General features: G+C 29.0%; 1 protein-coding gene across 14 annotated transcripts in view; it reads right to left on the reverse strand.

The window, feature by feature from the left end:
* The window catches only part of LOC145181064 (ras-specific guanine nucleotide-releasing factor RalGPS2-like), a 42453-nt gene that overhangs the window by 10707 nt on the left and 10417 nt on the right, over positions 1 to 21329 (reverse strand). For 2 of the 14 annotated variants that reach the window (XM_090099710.1, XM_090099716.1), the window contains exons 1-5: positions 11251 to 11362; positions 9804 to 9866; positions 1070 to 1153; positions 526 to 621; positions 287 to 337 (exon numbers count right to left, since the gene is read on the reverse strand). In XM_090099710.1, coding sequence (XP_089955836.1) covers positions 287 to 337; positions 526 to 621; positions 1070 to 1141 — 219 coding nt within the window. In that variant the 5' untranslated portion in view covers positions 1142 to 1153; positions 9804 to 9866; positions 11251 to 11362. Of the gene's footprint in view, positions 1 to 286; positions 338 to 525; positions 622 to 1069; positions 1154 to 2151; positions 2245 to 3262; positions 3351 to 4804; positions 5245 to 8705; positions 8775 to 9803; positions 9867 to 10171; positions 10237 to 10948; positions 11667 to 12105; positions 12245 to 21329 lie in introns of those variants that run through there. The other 12 variants (XM_090099712.1, XM_090099718.1, XM_090099711.1 and 9 more) reach the window with 10 other exon arrangements.

The following is a 21329-nucleotide window of genomic DNA, read 5'->3' on the forward strand; positions in this document are numbered from 1 at the left end:
CTACTATTGATTTTCATATAGCTTTTAAGATGACTGAAGCTTGACACGTGCAAACAAAGATATTTGGTTAACTGCAGCTAATTAACAAAAAAAAAACTTCAAAAATAGACTTAATTGGGAATCTTATTGTGACAGCAATAATCTATATTTTTGAGAACTACAATTTTTTACATATGTTCAAATTACACTAAAACAATTTTGTTGTAGTGTAATTTGAACATATGTAAAAAAAAATCACAAAGCTTAGTGAAGATTTTTATCATCACAACAAGCATATAACTCTTACTTCAGGTCCAATTTTCTGGAAGAGTGGTAGATCAATTAAAGTAAGTTGATTCTAAAGGAAAAACAGCAATCAAGAAAAATTAGATCACATTATTGGTCATCAATGCAATAGATTGGATAAAAACAGAAGCACAGAGAAATATTTGATAAAGCATAGAAACAAAAAAAGATTAGTGTCAATACAAAATAGTATAACACTAAAGAAAAATGATCACAAAAAACTAGAAATAAAAAGCTTACAGCGATATCCTCAGGTTGAACTTTCAATACATCAAATACAACTGCATCATATGTTTTACATTGGTTACCTGATTTAATGAACTCAATGTCTTTATCCTAAAAAATTATGAAATATGTAAATTACTTTAAAATTATTAAGTATGTTTTTTTCTTAATGCCAAGTAGGACCAATATGAATTTTGTAAAAGATAAATGACTAAGAATTGTTAATTTAAAAATAAAAATATAACTAAGCCTGTAACAATTTTTGCTAATTAAGTTGTTAAATAGTTTGCGAGCAAATTTTAGATATTAATTTAGAAGGTTATGAATTGAAAATCATTCACCTACATAACAAGATAAAAATATTTTAAAAGTAAATGAAGGAAAAAAGGTTAGCAAGGACAACAAACAATTAATAAAAAGGAACTAAACTGTAAAAAGAAACTAAACTATAGAAAGAAACTAAATTATATCAGTTATGTAGATAACATTTTTGTTATTTACCATAATTGACAATAGAAATAAAACACAAAACATTTTCACTCAGTAATCTGAACTTTACCTGGATGAAATTAAGACGGAGATCATCTAAAACAGTGCGATTTGATGTTACCAAAGTGTGCCTGTCATTCATTTCTTGATAGCACTAAAAGAAAATAATTTTAAACAATATTAAATAATTCAAACAAATACATGCATTTGGAATTTAACTACATAACGAAAAATTGATGCTAAAACATTATTCCTACAATGTTCTCTTCCTCTAATTAAAAGTTCATCTTTAACTACAGATTTTTCAAGCATACATGCTGTTATGAAATTGTAGGTAATCTAAATGCCCCTTATTCATTTTTTTTTTTTTTTAAAAATTCTGTTATAAAACTACACATCAATTGCTTTCATCTCAAAAAGGTCAACACAACATTTTTTGATGACATTCTTAAGGAAGCAATGATTATAAAAGCTTTATAGAAATCTCTCATAAATTCCCAACTTTGCCTAGTATTCATTATAAAGTCATTGTTATATTAAAATCTCAGTTTTTAAGGCAAAAATTTAGATTTAGATTTTTACACAAAAAAACAAACAACAAAAACCAATGCAGCTATAAATAATAAATATACAAACATTACTAAAAAAAAAAAAAAATACAGGAGAGCTAAAATAATTAGGTGATTTTTGTTCCAACATACAAAGGTTTTTCTTTAAGTAGGTCTCATTTAATAGTGCAATTTAAGCTTCTACTTATATTTTCAAGTTTTTGTAGCCTGCTGTTAGCATGTTACAAATCTAGTGACATTAAATGGTTGGTTATTGAATCACCTAAAATCTTTTTAAGATCAAATTTTAATAAACTTTAAACATGACTACAAATAAATTCAAACAAAGAAACTAAGCAAAAATTAAATACTTTTATACAAAAATATATATTTAAATATCTAGTTAAAATGAACTGACAAAAACTGCCCACTTTACAATGGTCTGTAAATAATCAGGTCATACAGAAAATCTCATCAAACTGAATGTTTTAAGCAATTATCTGATTATTTTAATCAGATTACCAGGCTATTCAGAAAACTTACAAAGATAAGAAATCTATGCAAACTAAATAATAAAGCCTTAAATACAACAATGATCTTATACTTTTTTTACTTGACAATAACAACTTGCATTTCCTCAAAAGAAGCTCCTTAAATGTTTTTTATTTAACCTACGAAGTAAACAAAAACATTAATTATTTAAAATAAATTATCTGAAAGCTTTGTACTGCTAACAATGACAACCTCAAAAAAAAAAGGTTTAAAAAAAATCCCTGTATGGTTGACCTCAAAGAATTTATCACAGGATCAGTTTTCATGCAGAAAGAATTATTTTTTATAATTAAATTTTTATCTGAAGTCTACCAAAAAATTGCTACTAAAAAATGCAACTTTTTTTCCTTAAAGATTTAATATTTCACCCTTTCTTCTTTTCAAACTGTGACCAAAACAAATCTTTAGAAATTTTTTTTTTTTTTTTTTTTGCAACAAATGCAAAAGTTTTTAAAAATAAGACAGACAGCTTTTATCAACTCTTGCACCGTGATGTTATTCATTATTTATTAAAAGCTATTGAAGATTGTCAATAAAAAAGCATATATTATTAAACAGAATAGAAAGAAGTTTAAAAATGAGTGAAACTGTTTTAAACTACATAAATATTAAACTATCATATAATAAATTCAACACCCTTTATTATTACAGTTACTGTTTACAGAACATTAATGATATTTGAACATCTGTAAGTACTGACTATGTTATATGTTATTTTAGGTTTGGCTGATGCTGCAAATTATCAAATAGTGCTGCAAATAAAATTTTGAATACCTAACAGTAAAAAGAAAAACTTCTAGTAAATATGATTTTAAAATGAATAATAATTACAGTGATAAAAACCAAATAAAAATTAAAAATAAATATTTTTTTTGAGGGTAAAAAATCAAGTTAGTTAAAACCTAATTTCTCAAATTTCTGAATGACATTAAAAGTTAAGCATAGATAAATGACACAAGTCAACAAATTCAAGAACAGCTAACATTTTAAAAAATAAAAAACTATCTTGAAGAAGATCACCATTATACTTAAAGATGAACAATTGAGTGAAAGAATAGTATATTTATTAATGATTAAATGATATTTATAAATGTCCCTAATTTTTAACAAATATTCTTATTGTTTGAGACATAAACAATCAAAATTTCTGATGATCAAGATACCTGATGTTCCAGACATTCCTGACCATTGGCGAACTTAAATATGCATTAAATAGTATTAGGCTGAAAAAAAACACAGAGAATGGAAGTCTTAAAAATTTGAAAATCTTCTCAATCATCTAAAATTGTATTATAGTAATTGATTTAAAAACACATCCAAAAAAAAAACTAAGTTTTTGAAAGAGATTAAATAATTATGAAAAAAAAAATGCCCAGATTTTCAAATCACTCAAAAAACTTTCACATAATTTGATGGTAAGCCTCTATATTTCAAAATAAGATAGAAACTAAAAATTACTTACATAGAATGCATTACTTTTGAAATTTTTTTTTTTAGTTCAGAAAAACACTTTAAAATTGTGAACAAAAATGCATTAAAACACAAATAAAAGATTTGCTTGAGATCCTGGGTTGAATTTAGAAGAACTGATAGTTTATTCATTTCATAATTTAAACTCAAACTTATGATCCTTTGAAAATTAAAAAGACTAAACTTTTTTTTTTTTTCAAGTATTTTTTTAATTTTTTTTTTTTTGGTTACTTATTTTACAAGCTGCAAATTGTTTGAAGCAAATAATGTTCTTTATAAACATAACATAAACCTTTAAAACACTTAAAATACATATTTTTTAAAACAACAACCTCTAAAAAAACTGTTTTGGTAACTTGAGAATTCTCAGATATGTTTTTCCTCAAAATCATATTTTGATTGCAACTGGTGTTATTAGAAACTTATAGTGTAACTTAAAAAAAAAACAAAAAAAAACAACAATTTTTAGCATACTTAAGACCAAAAACACAATATGTTTTTAGTCTAAACTTTTCTTAAATTGTGTTTGGTACATTTTGAACTTTCTTTAAAAATAAGAACTAATGAATTGAGCTTCATGCTAAATATTTTGCTGTGATATGTAAAATAGATAGAAACAAAACATTTTTTAAAATCAGATATTGATTTGTTTTTTTTAATTTTAGCAGTTTAAACTTTTTCTATGCTTTATAAAATACAAAACAGATCAACTAAATAAACAAGTTAGCAAGACTAGCTATAATTACAATATAAAACAGAGATTTAAATGATAAATCACAGTTTTTGTTTTCTTGACAGAATAAAATAGTAAAGTAGCAAAAGATCTTTTATTACTTTGATGTTTTTGAAGTAAAAGAGGAAAAACAATTGTACTTTTTGTTCAATAGAGAAGAATCCAATGCTGCATAAAAAATACCAAGTTTTGAAATGTGGAGATGTATGCACAACATATTTATATTTTATATAAGTGTATTTATATTTTATATTAAAAGAAAATTTCGTTATATACACAATATAAGTTAGCCATATACAAACAGTAGAACTATAGTCAGTCAAGGTATAGATTAAATTAGTAAGATTTCAATATGTTGGTTTGATATGTAACAACAATAATAATATAACAATGAGTCAACTTTAGCATTAAAAACTAAAATCAAACAATTTCAGTATGATCTTCATTTAAGAGTTTACAATGAAAAAAAACAACAACTGAATAAACCAAAGGATGTCCTCACCTTGTCTTCTTCTTTAATATCACCAAATTTAGAAAAATATTTCTCCAAATCATTCAGACTATACTTGTCTTTATAAGACCATGACTTTCTGCGAAGAGGACCTTTAATAGCTTCCGGTAAACAAGTCAAAATTGTGGAACTTCGTCGTTCACGTATTATCAAACCACTGCTATCCATTATTTAGCTACTTATTAATGACTGTTTTAGAAAATATTTTATTCATTAACATTGTACAAAAGCTTGCTTTGGTTAATTTTGACAAAAATTACTGCATTTGTATAGACAACAATAAATGAACTCTTGATACATCCACAGAAAACCATCCGTTGGAATCTTAGTTCCTTAAATGTTTCAAAACCAGTTTTTTTTTTAAGATAAGATAAATATCAATTTGATTGGTGTATTCACTTTTAGAAATTAATTTACTATACTTTTTATGGCTAAAAAAAAAAAAATAATAAATAACAATATAATTCTACAAAGAACTTGCTACATTATGGAATTTCAACTCAAACCTGTTACAAAAAAACCAAGTTTACTTCTAGTTGGTTGGTATAGTAACAGAAATAAAACAAATAAGTTCACATACTTAACAAAATTACAAAAATGTAAACAGTTTCAGTGGCATGCAGTAAAAACAGATATCTTTTAAACCAAGTTAAGAAATATTAACAAATTTCATAAACTTGAAGTGTAACATAGTTACTGGTGCTTTTATTTATGTTTCTTTTTTTTTTCTTTTTTTTTCATTTTTTTTTTTTGCATCACTAAATGTCCTTGAACACATTCTTTTTCTTAACTGAATTTACAAAATGTTTTTAGCTCCAGTAATTAATTCTTTTTGTTCAAGTATTTAAAGTCTTAGAGAAATTAACTGGAAGCTTAATTGTTTTATAAGAAGCTCTAAAAAGACCATATTTAAATTTAATTAGGTTCCCATAAATTTAATTTGAAAATAAATTGTAAAAAATATAAGAGTTTCTTGGGCCAGATTTTTATTTTTTGGAAATTGCAACAACTCTGTTTTTATTTAATATAAGTTTAATATAATTCTTTACTTTATTTAAGTTTTATACATCATAATAGTATTTAATACATCATTCTAGTATATTATTCTAGTAAAATCAGTATAGCACATTAGTATATTCTGGTATAAGGAGATTGGTTTTAAAAAAATTAACAGATAAAACTTTAAACAATGTTGAGAAAAAAAGTCTTTTCTTTTTAAAGCATATTTAACTAAAGAGACAATAAGTTTTAATTTAACACAACTATGAGTCATTCTTTAATTTTAAAATGTAAAGCCTTTATTAAAAAAAAATTCAAAAATTTAAATTTCAGTTCTTTAGACAGTACGACATTTTTCATGTGAAAACAATAAACAAACATTCCTGTTTAAACTTCAAAGAAATATTTAGTAATTAATATCAGAAACCTTTAAAAGTAAAAACTGACAAAATATAACTTAACAATTTTATCTTTTTTTAATTTTTTTAAATTTTTTTACTTTATTTTTACTTTAAAGTTTGAATAAAAATTTAAAATAATTTTCTTTCTTTGCAAAATATTTCTCTAAATGATGTGTGTAATCAAAGTCCAATTTATTCTTAATCAACTTAATTGACTTAAGTCTTGTTTAAGTATCCAGGTTATAAGTTAATTTAAGTGACAATCAAAACATAATTTTATTATACTTCCGGAAAATAAATTATATATATATATAGTTTTTTTATAACTGTATTATTGTTGCTATAATCATTTTTATTAGATTGCTACAATTTATCTAGTTAAACAAATGCTGACTATTTTTGAATATCACACATTTTTCATTATAAAACAAAATAAACTAAAGAGAAAATGTAATTATGCTATATTTTGACAACTACTTAACTATGCAGACCAACACGGTTATTGACCATAGAACATTACAAAGCTTCATAGGTTAGTTAAAGAGCTTCATAGGTCATTAAGAAGCTTTGTAAAAAAATTACCAAAAAAATGTCTATAATTTAATTAAGTTCAGCCTTAGATAGTTTTTTAAAATTGTTTCTCTTAAAGAAAATCTGTGCAACACTTTTCTATACGTCTCCCACATTCAAAGCAACATAAACATTACACTTCATTTACAGAAATATTACCATTTATATTTATGTATTTTTATTAGAAACAAAAATATTTCATCCATCAATAAGCTGAAATCTTTCATTACAAATTTTGTTAACTTGAGTAATTTAAAAAAAAAAAAAAAAAAAAAAACACAAGCTAGAGTAACTAATACCTGGTGAACCTAAACTAACAAAAAGATTATCAAAAGGAAAAAGACTCCATTGTAGTTTTTTTAAAGACCTTTGTCAACTAAATAAAAAAAAGATTAAAAAATCTCAAAGAACAAAGCAACAGACAATGTCATGTAAAAAAAATATAGAAAACCTTAATTTTATATAGGATGTCATTGAGTATGACATTCAAAAGAATATTGTTATTATGATATTAAAAAAACTCTAATAATTCATTGAGTAGTAAAAACAAAAGTTAAAAAACACCACCAACAACAACAGGAGGGTAAGATAAAAATTGTATTTATGAACTAAAGATATAAAAGTGTGTTCAAAACCATTTTTTCATTTTTCCAGATTAAAATGATACAGGAGACATAAGAGTCTTTAAATATAATGACCTAAAACTTGAAGACAAACCCAAACTTGGCTGCTTGGTTTAACAAAATTAAAAATATTCAAATAATTGAAACTACATATAAAAACTACATATAAAAAAAACATTTTGAAAAAATTTGATGGAAAATTAAAAACTTTAACAAATATAAAGAAAAGTCTTTTTGTATTGCAACCATCCACATTAGCTGTAAGGTACCACAGGGTGTATGATTTTTTTGTTTTTATAGTGTGGATTTTTAAATACAAAAAGTTCATCATAAAAAAAAAAAGCTAAAAAAATTGAGTAAATATTTATTTTTTTAATAAATACTTGAGAATTAAGAATAACATGTTAAATATAATATATAACTGTTATGAATAGTTAAACATACTATAATTAGAAAAAAATACTAAATACTTAACAATTTACTATATGAACTTTTTTAATGAGGTAAAAAAGAACTAATATTAAGTCAACCATTTTTTATCATTTACCTAATCCTCAAAACAAAACAGGGCTGAATAGTTTTTGAAATGAACCCATATGTTATTCGATTAAAATATGTTATAGAAATTTGGATAAATAAACAATAGAAATTAGAAAGAAGCTGGAAACAAAATTGCATTATATGAAGTGTATATGGTACAATATTTTATATTCACAAAATATAAAACAACCATATAATTTATACTACAAAAAATAAATTATTGATAGCCCAACAATAAAAAACAAAACAAAAAAAACAAAAAAAGAAAGGATTTTAGTGTTAGTAAGGATTGATGGTTTTAAAATCTTTTAAATTAATTTCAACAAAACTGAAGTTTAACTTAGATCATCTTAAGTGTGATTTCATAGGATAAAACTTAAATTTATTTCACCATAAAGAGTCCACCATACTTTTTTTTGGGATCAATTGCTGTAAAGAAATTCATCATTACTATTATGTATAATGCTAAATATTTAGATTTACTTTTAAGTTCTTTTTAAACTTTAAATAACTTTGATATAAAAAAATTATTCAAAAATATACTTTTGGATTTTTTCTTGTAAACCAGATAAATATTCAAATAAATCTTAACAGAAATTGAAAATAAACTTAACAAAAATACAACTTAATTTCCATTTTACAACTGTGCATAAATACAACTCTCATTTAAAATAGATAAAAAGCAATAAAAATTTACAAAATCTTGTATTCTCTATTAGGGTAGTACTTTACAGATAAAACTAATTTTATTATTCATACCTCAGTTTTGGTGATTTGAAAGAAACACTTTCAATATAAAATACATTCCAATTAAACCTTTAGAATTTTCGTATGCATACGTCATTATCAAGCAACACATTTAAGACAATCAGAATGCAGTGTTTAGAGCTTCTGAAAAGCTTTTATATTGACACAAAGTGTTTAAACAAACCTTCAAAACAAAATCACGTTGGTGACACTTTTTTCTTGTAACAATAATTTCAAAATATACAAAAATTATCAATATTTTTCATAAGTAAAATTGTCAACTAAAGTTTCACAATTAAACTATTCAAATAAACAAGTGTTACATTTTAAAAAATGAGTTTCATTTTTTAAACGCATGCATGTTTTATCAATGAGCTCACATTCACTCACTTACATAATTAAACATTAGTTTGCTTACAAAAACTAGCAAGTTGTAATTTAATACAACAGTATCACTTACTTAAGGTAAACTCCTAGTAAAAAAAAAAAAAAAAAAGTTCTTATGAAAATGATTTTTTAAACTCATTTCAAAATTCATTTTAAAAGTCTTTTTAAAAGCTATTTAAAAAATCAGCCTATGAAAATTCTATTTATTTGCTATAATTTAAAATTCAGAATAACAAATCAAAAATTCATTTTAAATAATCTTCTGCTTTTTTGCAAGCCTTTGATCTGATACTTCAAAGGTTAGCAGAAAACTAAATATTGACAAAGATTCGTTTTATAAAAACACTACACAGATAGATTTTGTTTAAAATATAGTTCAACTCATTGCCAGAACAAATTATTTTACAAATGATATTCTGATTTTCAACATTTTTTTTAAATCTGGAAATTACGTGTAATTTGTATAGTTCAACTCATTGCCAGAACAAATTATTTTACAAATGATATTCTGATTTTCAACATTTTTTTTCTCTGGAATTTATATGTAACTTCACTCATAAAGTTTTATATAACACATAATATAAAACTGTATATTATGTGTTATATAAAACTTTATGAGTGAAAAAAATTGAGAGAAAAAAAGAAGAAAAAAAAAAAAAAAAAGGAAATAAACAATATTTCATAAATATTTAAATTAAGTAAAAATTTTAAAAAAAAACTTACTTCTATTGATTTTGGTTAAAATTTCATGATCAGACTTTATAGACAGAATCTCTAACAGTTTGCCTGAAACCATTCAATGAAACTATTTATTGAATTAGCATAAACTCGCCTGCAAGTGAAAAGCTTTACTAATTACATTATCATTACATATCAACAGATTTTTATTTTTTTATTAACACTAAACAAAAAACAAATATTCTTTAACATACACACACTGACATATATATATATATATATATATATATATATATATATATATATATATATATATATATATATATATATATATATATATATATATATATATATATATATATATATATATTTAAAATTCTTATATAATTTCAGTAACTTTGAGGTTGACCTACTTTTACTTTTATATAATTTTAGGGACTTGTCAACTCATATAATAATGAACAGTCTTGAGCTCCCCCTAAAAACAATTTTTAGATTCAGTGTCATTATTATATAGAAAACATTTAAGGGGTGTGAGTTGACATTTATATATATACCCATACACACACACACACACACACACACAGGTGTGTGTGAGTGTATGTTTGTGAGTGTATGTTTGTGAGTGTATGTTTGTGAGTGTATGTTTGTGAGTGTATGTTTGTGTGTGTGTGTGTGTGTGTGTGTGTGTGTGTGTTTGTGTGTGTGTGTGTGTGTGTTTGTGTGTGTGTGTGTGTGTGTGTGTGTGTGTGTGTGTGTGTGTGTGTGTGTGTGTGTGTGTGTGTGTGTGTGTGTGTGTGTGTGTGTTAGTGTGTTTGTGTGAGTGAGTGAGTGAGTGTGTGTGTGTGTGATGCTAAAAGAGGTAATTTGCAGTAATTTGGACAAAAGAAACACAACAGAGTATTGACCTTAAAAAAATAATATTACTCAGTAGTAAAGACTCTTTTTTTTAACAACAACTTTGTTAGGAAGTTAGAATATTACTTAAAAATTAAATATTCAAAATATTTTACTAAATATTTTTAAAATACACATACACATAATTTTTTTTTTTCAAGAAAAAAAGTAATTGTTTATATTCTTTCTTAAGTCAGATTTAGAACTAGATTTTTATTTTTTATACCTTGTTGGATTTAGTCTAATATAGCTACTATATACACAGATAGGTATAACTACGTGTATACACTTACATTAAGTAGCCTGAGCTCTTTCCTATTATAGATAGATGTTATAGTAATATATGTATAGCATAATAAAAACAAAATATGTAAGTTAAGGAATATTAGTTAAAACTATTATGCACTAAATACAACCCAAAGGTGGTTGTGATGCTGTCTTATTACTATAATGCGTATTACTTTTTCCCTGCCTCTACTGTTAAGTAGTAGTAGTAAAAAATTGTATAATGAAATGTGTCGCATAAAGGATTTTACACCAAAGTGCAGTATTTCGTGATATCATGACAAACAATCATTAATTGAAGATAACTTACCCTGTAAGTGCTTTGTAGTCAATAAAAGATAGTAAAAAAAGCCGCAATTATTGTGAGCAGTGAGGTATTCGTCAGTAATTTTAACCGTTCAAAAATTTTGCACCGCAAAACGCGAAAAAATTCAAATAAATATTGAACTAAACTTCAAAAGATTTGTCAATAAAGTAAAAAGAAAAAAGAAAAATGGATTTTTCCCTAATTCATCGAAGAGAAAACCTGAGAGGAAAAAAAGTTTTGTAAAAACAGAGAAGAGAAATATTGCATCTTATTGCAAACATTTCTATTTAATTTTATCTAGTACGTTTATTTGGAAAACGATCCATTCTGAGAATTAATTTTTTACTTATTAAAAGTTATCTTTAAGATCTAGTTATTTACAAAAATCTAGCAGTTAAAATGACTTATGCATCTTACACGACCTAAAAACGGTATTAAAGTTTAATTTGAAAAGTCGCAATGTGCAGTCTGAAACAACACTAATCTTGTTTCCGTGTATTAAACGACTCAGAGATTTAAAATATTGCTGTGAGCTTAGGAGGTTTGACATCCTTACTATTACTAAAAAATAAATGTTTTTTCGGCAATATCTTTTCAATGAGCAGTGCAACCTCTAATAAAGAAATAAGGTGAACTTGGCAAGTAACTGGGTTTTTTTTTTTTTTTCAATAGTGACTAGTGGATAATAAAATAGTCAATTAAGGAAGAATCTTTTTTTTTCTCTCTTTTTTTTAAGTAAAAATTAAAAGAGTAATCAAAAAGCAGAGATGGAATTTTGTCAAAATAATCAAATGTACAATCATAAAGTTAAAAAAACTTTGGTACCCTCTGCAAAACACAAATACAATTAAATGTTACCTTTTCACAAAACCATTTAATATCCAACAAAATTCACGCTTTTTAACTTAAAATCTTACAAAGGATTAAGTAGATACAACCAATGCAACCAATTTTTAAATCGAACTTCAAGATATGTAGCTGTCATATCTACTTCCTCGATAAAATACGTTTATTACAACTTTTAGAGTGACACTGTCATCTGACATCAATTAACCTTTTCATGATGAAATTCGTTTTAAAAGATTTTTTTTGTTTATAGTAGATTGCCGAAACTAAAAATGCCGGAAAAGAAAAATTGGATTGTGCGTCTAAATGATAAATTTTAAAGGTATATTTTAACATACTTTAGAAAAAAAACTGTTCCTCGGAAATTTCAATACATTTTTCCAATCAACTGATGCAACTTTTTAAAAATACTCATCAAATAAAGAATTATGGAAAACTTGGCAAGTGGCTGGTTTTTTTATTTTCTTTCAACAGTGAGTAGCGAATAATGAGTTGGCAGTTAAGAAAGAATCTCTAAAATTTTCTTTTAACGTATAAAAAAAATTTAGGATAGAAGTTTAGGATAGAAGTATTGCTCACTGCCAAGCGCAAATAAATTTTAAAATTAAAAAAAAGTGTTGTTCGCTCCAGGGTGACAATTGAGGACTTAAGAGTTCACTGGAATTTTAAAAAAAAGTGGTCTAGCATAAATTATGGTGTTGAAAAAATGACAAACAAACGGGTGTTTAACCATAAGTCTCGATAAAATCACACACAGGAAGGAAAACAGGATTGTTTGTAAAAACCAAGCGGCGCGGGATATTACGGACAATTTGAGAGATTAAATTTGCCAACTGTTTTGAGTGTTTTCCGAAGATAGAGAAAAGTCTCTCCCAACCCCTTTTTTTTTCTTGGGGGTGGTTATTGTTACTATTTATTAGATTAGCAATAATTTTATACAATGGTTATTGTGTAAGTTTATTAGAAATCTTTTTCATTACGGCGATAATTTAGAGTTACTATAAACCTTTTTGAAATGAATAAAAATAAAAAATAAGAATGTAATTTGTAAAGTGAATTACAGTTTCAAAAAAAATCTTCTTTATAAAGAAGAATAACAACTGTGATTTGCGAGCGTAAGACTTGATTGCCCCCCCCCTTCCCTCATTAATACTTGTTTATCTATTCTTTTTTTCAAAGTCGACGAAAACCGACTAATGCATTTTTAAAATCGACTAAGTCGACTAAAAGTTGATTTAGTCGAATTATTTGTATAACAATAGTAGTAGAAAAAGGCCGGTTCTGGCGCATTTCATGCTAAGCTAGGATTGAAGCAGAATAATTTTCTTATCATGCGCCAGAACCGTCATGTAGTAAATCGTTGATGAAACAAATCTCATAATCTAAAAGATGTTGTGTTTTTTAGATGTGTAATTTCATGATGAAAGTATATCATGAAATTTTAATGAGATTTTTTTTTGATCATTATAGAACTAAATTTAGAAAAGCATGACATGAAATAACATATATATACGTTATTTCATATTGCTATATAGTAAGTTAAGCATCGTCATCCGATTCTTTGACACTTAGATTCATATCTTCGGCTATAATACTCGAATGAGAGATGGAAGCTAATTTTACGATGACGCCTTCTACCAATTTGACTTGAATGGATATAATCGAAGGACCGATATACACTCCCTCAATTTTAAGTGCTCCAATCGCATAACATCTTTGATTAAGAAACTCATGCCCAGAAGAGAGGACTAAATTTTTATTGTTGCGCTCTCCTTTAACTCCATTTTTTATATCGAGATTTGTCTTCTTTCTATAAAATACAGAAGTAATGAGCAATTCATCTTGTTTATCTTTCTTTACAAACATTTTGGCATAGAATACGGGAGCTGCTTCAGGATGGTCAGGCTTGTATTTTAATAGACTCAATTCCTCCGAATTGATTTGCTTTTTTCTTCCTCCCTTTTTTAGTTTAGCTGATAATGTATCCACTTCACCTCTGATAAACAAAGTAATCTTTTCCATCATGCTGATAAACTTTTCGTCTTCTGGAGTCCTTCCCTTTTTTACATCAAAGCATACAAAAGGCATGGAATATCCAGTCAGTTTTTGTGTCGCTGGATCCTTATTTTCGCACACACCATACGAAAATAATATGGGCGTACGTATTAAAAGAGGACCCTCTTCAGTTGGATATGAATATTTTAATGGCACTTTTTGATATGCGACTGGTTTAGTGGCAGCATAAACTTCACCTACCATCAATTTGCTCTCATCAAAATTATCAATTGTAATGTAATTCATTTCCTTTTTCTTTTATTAAGAAAAATGTTTTATTTAAATCATTTTTTTCTTGCTATAATAAGATATATACAAAACCCATTTCATACTATTTTTAAAAAATGATATAAATAAATTTTTTTTCTAACTAAAATGAGTTCAGAATCCTTTTCAGTTAAAGTCTTTGACGCAAAAACAAACAGAAATAATCACTTTAAAAATAGCTCACATCTTGAGGAGTCTAGAAAAAAATATACACCTAAAGAATTAGACTCTATGATTATGAATATATTTTATTTATCAGACATTAGATACTCCTTAAAACTTGCACAAGAAGAAAAAGAACACCTAGAAAGACGAAGAATTATGCAGGCGCGAAAAGAAAAATATAAACACCTTTTTCCATTACTCAACTGCAACAAGAACAAGACAAATGAAGGAACTACAGATGCCTAAAAAATTTTCATGATATACTATATTTTATAATTTGAAAAATTATAAAATGCTTTAAGCCGCAGGAGCACATGAGTCTTCATCATTAATACCTTCTATTGCTTTCTTTAAATAGAAAAGATATTCACCTAACTCCTTCTCCAATTCATATCTAATAAGGTCATTATGTATATAAACTATAAGATCCATAAGCATTTTCTTTATGATGATAGCGTTGCAACACGATTTTTTTATATCCATCAATTTCATAAGGTAAACATTTGATCTAGCAATGAGCAACTCCAACCTATCTATTTCTTTCTTATATCCATCAGGCTTGAATTCCATATACTCCCCCAGGTAGTCGCTAAATTCCTCAATGCTCTTCTCCATAACATATTCAATATGATCTATATTTCTAATGATGCTCTCCATTTTTTATTATAATGGGAATTTATTTTTCTTAACTCAAATTTTTTTAGGCCTTACCTACAGATCGAGCTCCTTTATTCTGTAAAAAAATAGTAAGATAATAAAAATGCGCCAGAACCGGCATTTTCCTACTACTAGTGTGTAATGATCACGCGTAATAATAGACTTGTCCAAGTAAAAGGTAAAAGCTTCCAGATTGACCGACTTGAGCGTCGCCAGAGTTGAGTGTGACGACGAGTCTTCTTCCAGGTGCAACGCTAGGCATGGAGTCTGCTTTTCCGAAATTTCTGTAGAAGGAGATGGTGGTGGTAGAGCCAATGGAAGCGTTGGATTGATAGAGTAATCCAGTTGACTCGTTGTTGAAGGAGGTTACGTTTGAGCCGTTCCATGAGGACAAGTAAAAATCTTCCAAGCCAGACGAGGAGAAGATGCATTTGCTACCTTCATCATACCCAGGAAAGGAAGTGTAATTGCTACCGTTATAAGGAGTCCATGGACTGAGCACAGTTCCATTTCCAGGGGGTAAATTTCCATCATACATTCTCACTCTGGATTCCCACCAGTTTCCAGAGGCTCCAATGATGTGTGCTCTGATGCCTTTCAGAAAAACGCCATTTCCTTTACCTGGAGTATTGATCAGTACATATTCATTTCCGTAAGTGGTGTTGAAATACCTAAACGTTCTACAGTATAACTTGTAAAACGGCAAGTAGGTGGGGATGGTTGAGAGTGTGGTGATGAAGGGCTGAATCCAGTAAGTGATGGGTGAAGCCGTTTTGTTGTTTAATTTTATTTCAATGCTTGTTTTAAACGGCATGTCAAGTGTGAAATATCCTCCTAAGGAAGTGTTGCTGTATACATTGCAACCTTGTAAAGAGTTGGCATAATACGGTCCCCCGAGAGGAGAGAAGAGCAAGTCACAAGCAAGAGCAGCTTGGTCTGCACCTACAGCATCTGTGGCTACTGAATAATTTCCAACTCCAATTTCTCCGTCTGCATGAATTCTAAGAAAAACATTTCCAGGAACGCTTAATCCTCCTGTGACAGTGCCATAAAAAGCCAACCATAGCCTTCTCAAAACTCCAGGACCGTCAGAGTAGCTGAAAACTGTAGCCGCATCTGGTAATCCAGCAGCTATAGTTTGCGATTTTAATCCTAAACTGGTGAATCCAGATCCTGGTATCATTCCTAAAAAGTTGGATTTTTGTGACAAGACGTCCACATAGTTTTTCGTCGCTCCGTCTTGCACACTTGTCGGATCAGTCACGTTGATCAATTTGTGGGAATTCAAATCTAAATCTGCTGTTCCTACTGTCGTTCCAGTACCACCTGTCACATGAGTGTCCACATAGTTTTTAGTAGCAGCATCTTGCGAACTGGTCGGATCAGCCATGTTGACGATTTTGTGCGATGTCATGTTAATGTCTATGTATGAAATATTATTGTAAGTGACTTTCGTGTCTACATACCCCTTTGTCGCAGCGTCTTTTAAATTAGTCGGATCAGTCACGTTGATCAGTTTGTGAGAATTCAAATCTATATCTCCAGTGATCGTACTAGATCCATTTGTTTTCACGCAAAGACTCGTGCTCACATCCACATAATTTTTTGTCGCGGCATCATGAAGAGTTGTCGGCTCGTTCAAATTGATGGCTTTGTGAAAATTTAAATCCAAATCTGAAGATCCAACTACCGTTCCAGTCCCACCTGTCACGTGATTGTCAACGTAATATTTGGTGGCAGCATCATGAGCATTTGTCGGTTCTGCCATGTTGATGATTTTATGAGAGTTGAAATCCATGTCTGAAGTGATAGTGCTATTCCCATCTGTTCTCACATATAGGTTACTGTTTAAGCTTTCAGTTTCTGAAACAGCGTCTAAATAAGCTTTTAATTGTGTTCTGTTGTATCTGTCTACCATTTTTATATAGGCGTTATTTTTTTTAATTCAGCGCTAACACGCATTGATTCTTTGAATCTAACGCTCTGGCGCATTGATTCTTTGAGTCTACCACAATGTGTTAATGACACTTTGAAAGTCGTCTCCTTCCTGCAATCTTTTTAAAACGTAAAGGCACAAGTGACCACAATAAGAAGTGTTGCCAAATTGCACCCTTTCGCTGTTGTAAAAGACAGGACTTTTTAAATATTGGACAAGCTCCTCGAGAGGAGGCTGAGCGTAAGAGTCAAAGCTGTATTTTTTATCCCCGTCTTTATACCAGCAGACCCAATGAAACCCCTCTGTGCTAGAATCCCCCGTATTCACAATTCCACATTCTTTTTTCCTTATCTTATTCGGTAATTCATTACGAACAAAAACGCCTCTGAAATTTTTAATCTTTAATTTTTTTACAGACTCTATCAGTTGAAAGTTGGATAGAGGTTCGTTTGGCAGTATTATTCCTTCTACATTGATCATTTTATTATTTTGTTGGATTTTTTTAGCTGATCATATTAACAGAATGCATTCTGTTAATATGTTATTTTTTTATTTTAGCTGAGCGGATCTACTTACCTTTATTTTGTTAAATTTTTTTATTTTGTTGGATTTTTTAGCTGAGCGGATTTACTTTAGTTTGTTGGATTTTTTTTAATTTGTAATGTCCATAGGCTAAGGTACTTACCCCGTCTTCCAAGATGATTCTTTTATCATCATCAGCGCTGAGTGCGATTTTGTTGATCTGTTCAGTATAAATGTCATGTAAACGTGACCGGATCACATTCATGGTTCTAAGTTGCTCGTTTTTAGTCATAAGACAGTTTTTATAATCCTCGTGAGTGATTGTTTTTTCAACCACCTTTTTTTTCACTCCTTTGCATTTTTTTTTCTCTTCTTTTTCATGGAGTTTGTAAGAGTAGAGCTTAGATCTAAGTCCTACAAATTCTTCAATCTGTTTTCCTCCAGTCTCGTCTTTAAACATTCCTATCACTTTCTTATTTAATCCTGCCTTAAATCCGAAATTGCTTATAGCAGGATGATCTTTATTAAATTCGCTAGTGTCAAATCTACTTTCTACATCTTTAGCAATGTCTTTATAAAAATCGTCTGTTTTGATTTCATAGAAGAGCGAATCAGTGTCTGTCATTAACAATTTTGCTTTATCACCACCGTATTTTGGTTTGATATAGTCATAATGGAATTCAAACATGAGCGTTTTGCTTAGATCCAAGATGCACATTCCTAAATAAATGGGTTTGTTGTAAACCAACTTTGTCCTTTTCATATGCATAGCAACCAAGTTTTCATCGAAAATGGTTCGACTTTCAAAATTAGGTTTCTTAGATAATTTTAGAGCCTCGTATTCTTGCGTCACGAGTCTGACATCCACACGATTTTCAATATTCTCCATGGTCTTTCCAAAGACAGAGTTGTTCATGAGCTTAAAAAATTCCTTTTCAAATTCGTTTTTAGCTTTGGTTCTTAAATTCGTATTAAGATAGATATACTCTTTTAACCAAGGTTTTTCTTCAAAGGTGATGCCTCTATGAATCTTTGCCAATTTCAATCCTAATCTCTCATACAGCTTGAGATTTTCATGGTGAATGACATAATTCTTTTTATCGTTTAAATTTGGAACAAGCTTATCCACTTTATTAATTTCCATTCTTTCAGGAGCTAAGGGGTAGTCATTATGCGCATCGTGAAGGCTTTCAGGATAATCTAAATCGACTTCTAGAATGCAAGGAATGGACTTCCAATGAAGAAGCTCCTCTTCAGCCATCCATCTAAATCCTTCAACGGGAAGAGGTTTGCTCATCGCCCATCCATACAAGTTATTCGCATCCAAGTATTGGATGAAGGTCGACTCTTTGTGGGGATCATAAGAATCTCCCATGTACTTATTGTTAGAGACTCCATATCTATTCGATATCATGCTGATTCCACCACGTATTCCTTCCTTAATCATCAGTATCATGTCATAGTCACTGATCAACTCTAAGGATATCTTTGTTATTTTGAGTGCGGCATCCCAGGCTAATCCTGGAGATGTGTAATAATGAGCGGGATCAAGACCATAATTTTCACTACAAACATTTCTAAAATTCTCAAACACATCTGCGAGGTTGAGCACATCAGACGCATTGTATATATTATGATAGTCTCTGAACGATTGACAGTTAAATTCTTTCCATACCTTTTGAGCGTGTAAATAATCCTCATCGCTTATTCCCTCATCACAAAGCCTGGAATAGAACGCCTCTTTAGGAGGCAATTGTGTTTCAGAAAATTTATCCATCGTATCCACCCATTCATAGGGATACACCCCTTTTTTTCTCAATAGATCAAATTGGGTTCCTGAATAATATTTTGCAACGTTTTTGCATTGATCATCGGTAAGATTTTTAGCTAAACTGTCTAAAGTACTAGCCATGAATCTGTAGCTGTCGATAAATCTCAATTCTCGCTTTACATCACGAGTCTTTCCATCTTTACCCACAAACTCTCCCACTTTGATTTCTTTTGAAAAGCTAATGTACTTTTCTTCATTGTTGGGGATGCAACTTAATTTTCCACCTGAGAGTTTCTTGATGAACAAATGAGAGTCATAACCAGATAAATTGTGGAAAACGATAGGGAAGAATTTTGGAACTTCATATTTTGTATTGCAATCGCTATGAGCAGCACCTCTATATTTTCCTGAGAGATGACAATGATCTCTCACTCTATCGGTTGTAAGATCTTCTTTACAAATATGACATACTTTAGCCTCTTTAAAATTCTTCTCATCCTCCTCAGTGATCACCATCTTTTTTGGAAATTTAGTGCTTTCGTAAATCTCTATAATATCCTTCTCAATACTCTCTACAAATTTACCAGCTACATCATCTGTTTCACTCGTCGCAGTATAGGTCTCCAGCTTTCCTTTATATACTGTTTCGTCAAAGCATTTGATATAATAACAGTACGAGCTTGGAACATGCTTTTGATACTGTTTGGTAAAAGACTGCTTTTCATCAGGATTGCATGTGCTGATAGGTATGATGCGACTTTCAAAATCAGCATACACCACAAACGGAACTCTCATGGATCTTCCCACTTGGCTAAAGCTTACGGATGAACCTTCTTTAGGAAGCTCAACTCGAACGCAACTATGCTCTTTGCAATAAGTACAATGCTTGTCTAACGCTTCTTGAGAAGAATATCCTTGTAAACAATTCCTACAAAAATATTTCTTATGCTCCTTCTTCGATGTTGAAGAGGCCATAAGTCGACTGAAATTATTAATTAAACAATAATGACTCGTTGTCTTGTTTGAAATGAATAACAAGTCGATATGATGCTTTCTATCGAAATATTTTAATTTTTTCAAAGGGTAAGGTTGTTTGTCTTCAAATCCAAAAACAGAGATGCTTATGTCAGGATTGTTCTTCTCAAACTTCTCGATTTGTTCTAGCTTGACTGGGAATTCTATTCCTTCCCAATGGAAGTCTTTTGACTTTTCAATGAGCTCTTTATCCATTCTCTCGTTGTCTCTGTTTTTCATGTTCAAGGCTCTAGTCACACACCATTTGAAGCATTCGTTGTCGTTATTTTTTATATTAATGATTGCCTTTTTGTTTTTCAGAAATTTATCCAGTTCTATCCATGATGAAGCTCTCATAGGCTCATAATTAATCACACTCATATCTATTTTTAAAATTCTCGACATTCTCCAGTTGGATCCATTACTATTAAATTTAACTATGTTCTCTAGAATTTCTCCTTTGGATGTATTATATAACTCTTCTAAATCCGTTGCTTCCAAGACAATGGCGTACTTACTTGCAAAAGGAAAAGTGAGACTGATTTCCTCCCCAGTGGTAATACTCGCACGAGTCATGGTACATTTTAAAACAAAGTTCACTTTGGTATTTTTATTTTGGTTCAACATTTTTATAGCCCCCTCTTTAACCATGTCTAAAAATGCGGAAGCATCTTGTTGATTTTGTTTAGCTTCATAAGAATATTGTCTAGTCACATTCTTCACAGCGTGTTTGGTTAATTTAAACTCGATAGGACTTTTGTAAACGGTTGATCTCACGATGGCTTTTAAATTGTCTATTTTTTCTCTCAATTCATTGCCTACATCGTCTACTTTTTTCTTGATCGGTTC

The sequence above is a fragment of the Hydra viridissima genome, unplaced genomic scaffold (genome assembly GCF_058129835.1).
Source record: "Hydra viridissima isolate aposymbiotic clone 2 unplaced genomic scaffold, HvirCarnegie_v1 scaffold_10, whole genome shotgun sequence".
Lineage (NCBI taxonomy): Eukaryota > Metazoa > Cnidaria > Hydrozoa > Anthoathecata > Hydridae > Hydra > Hydra viridissima.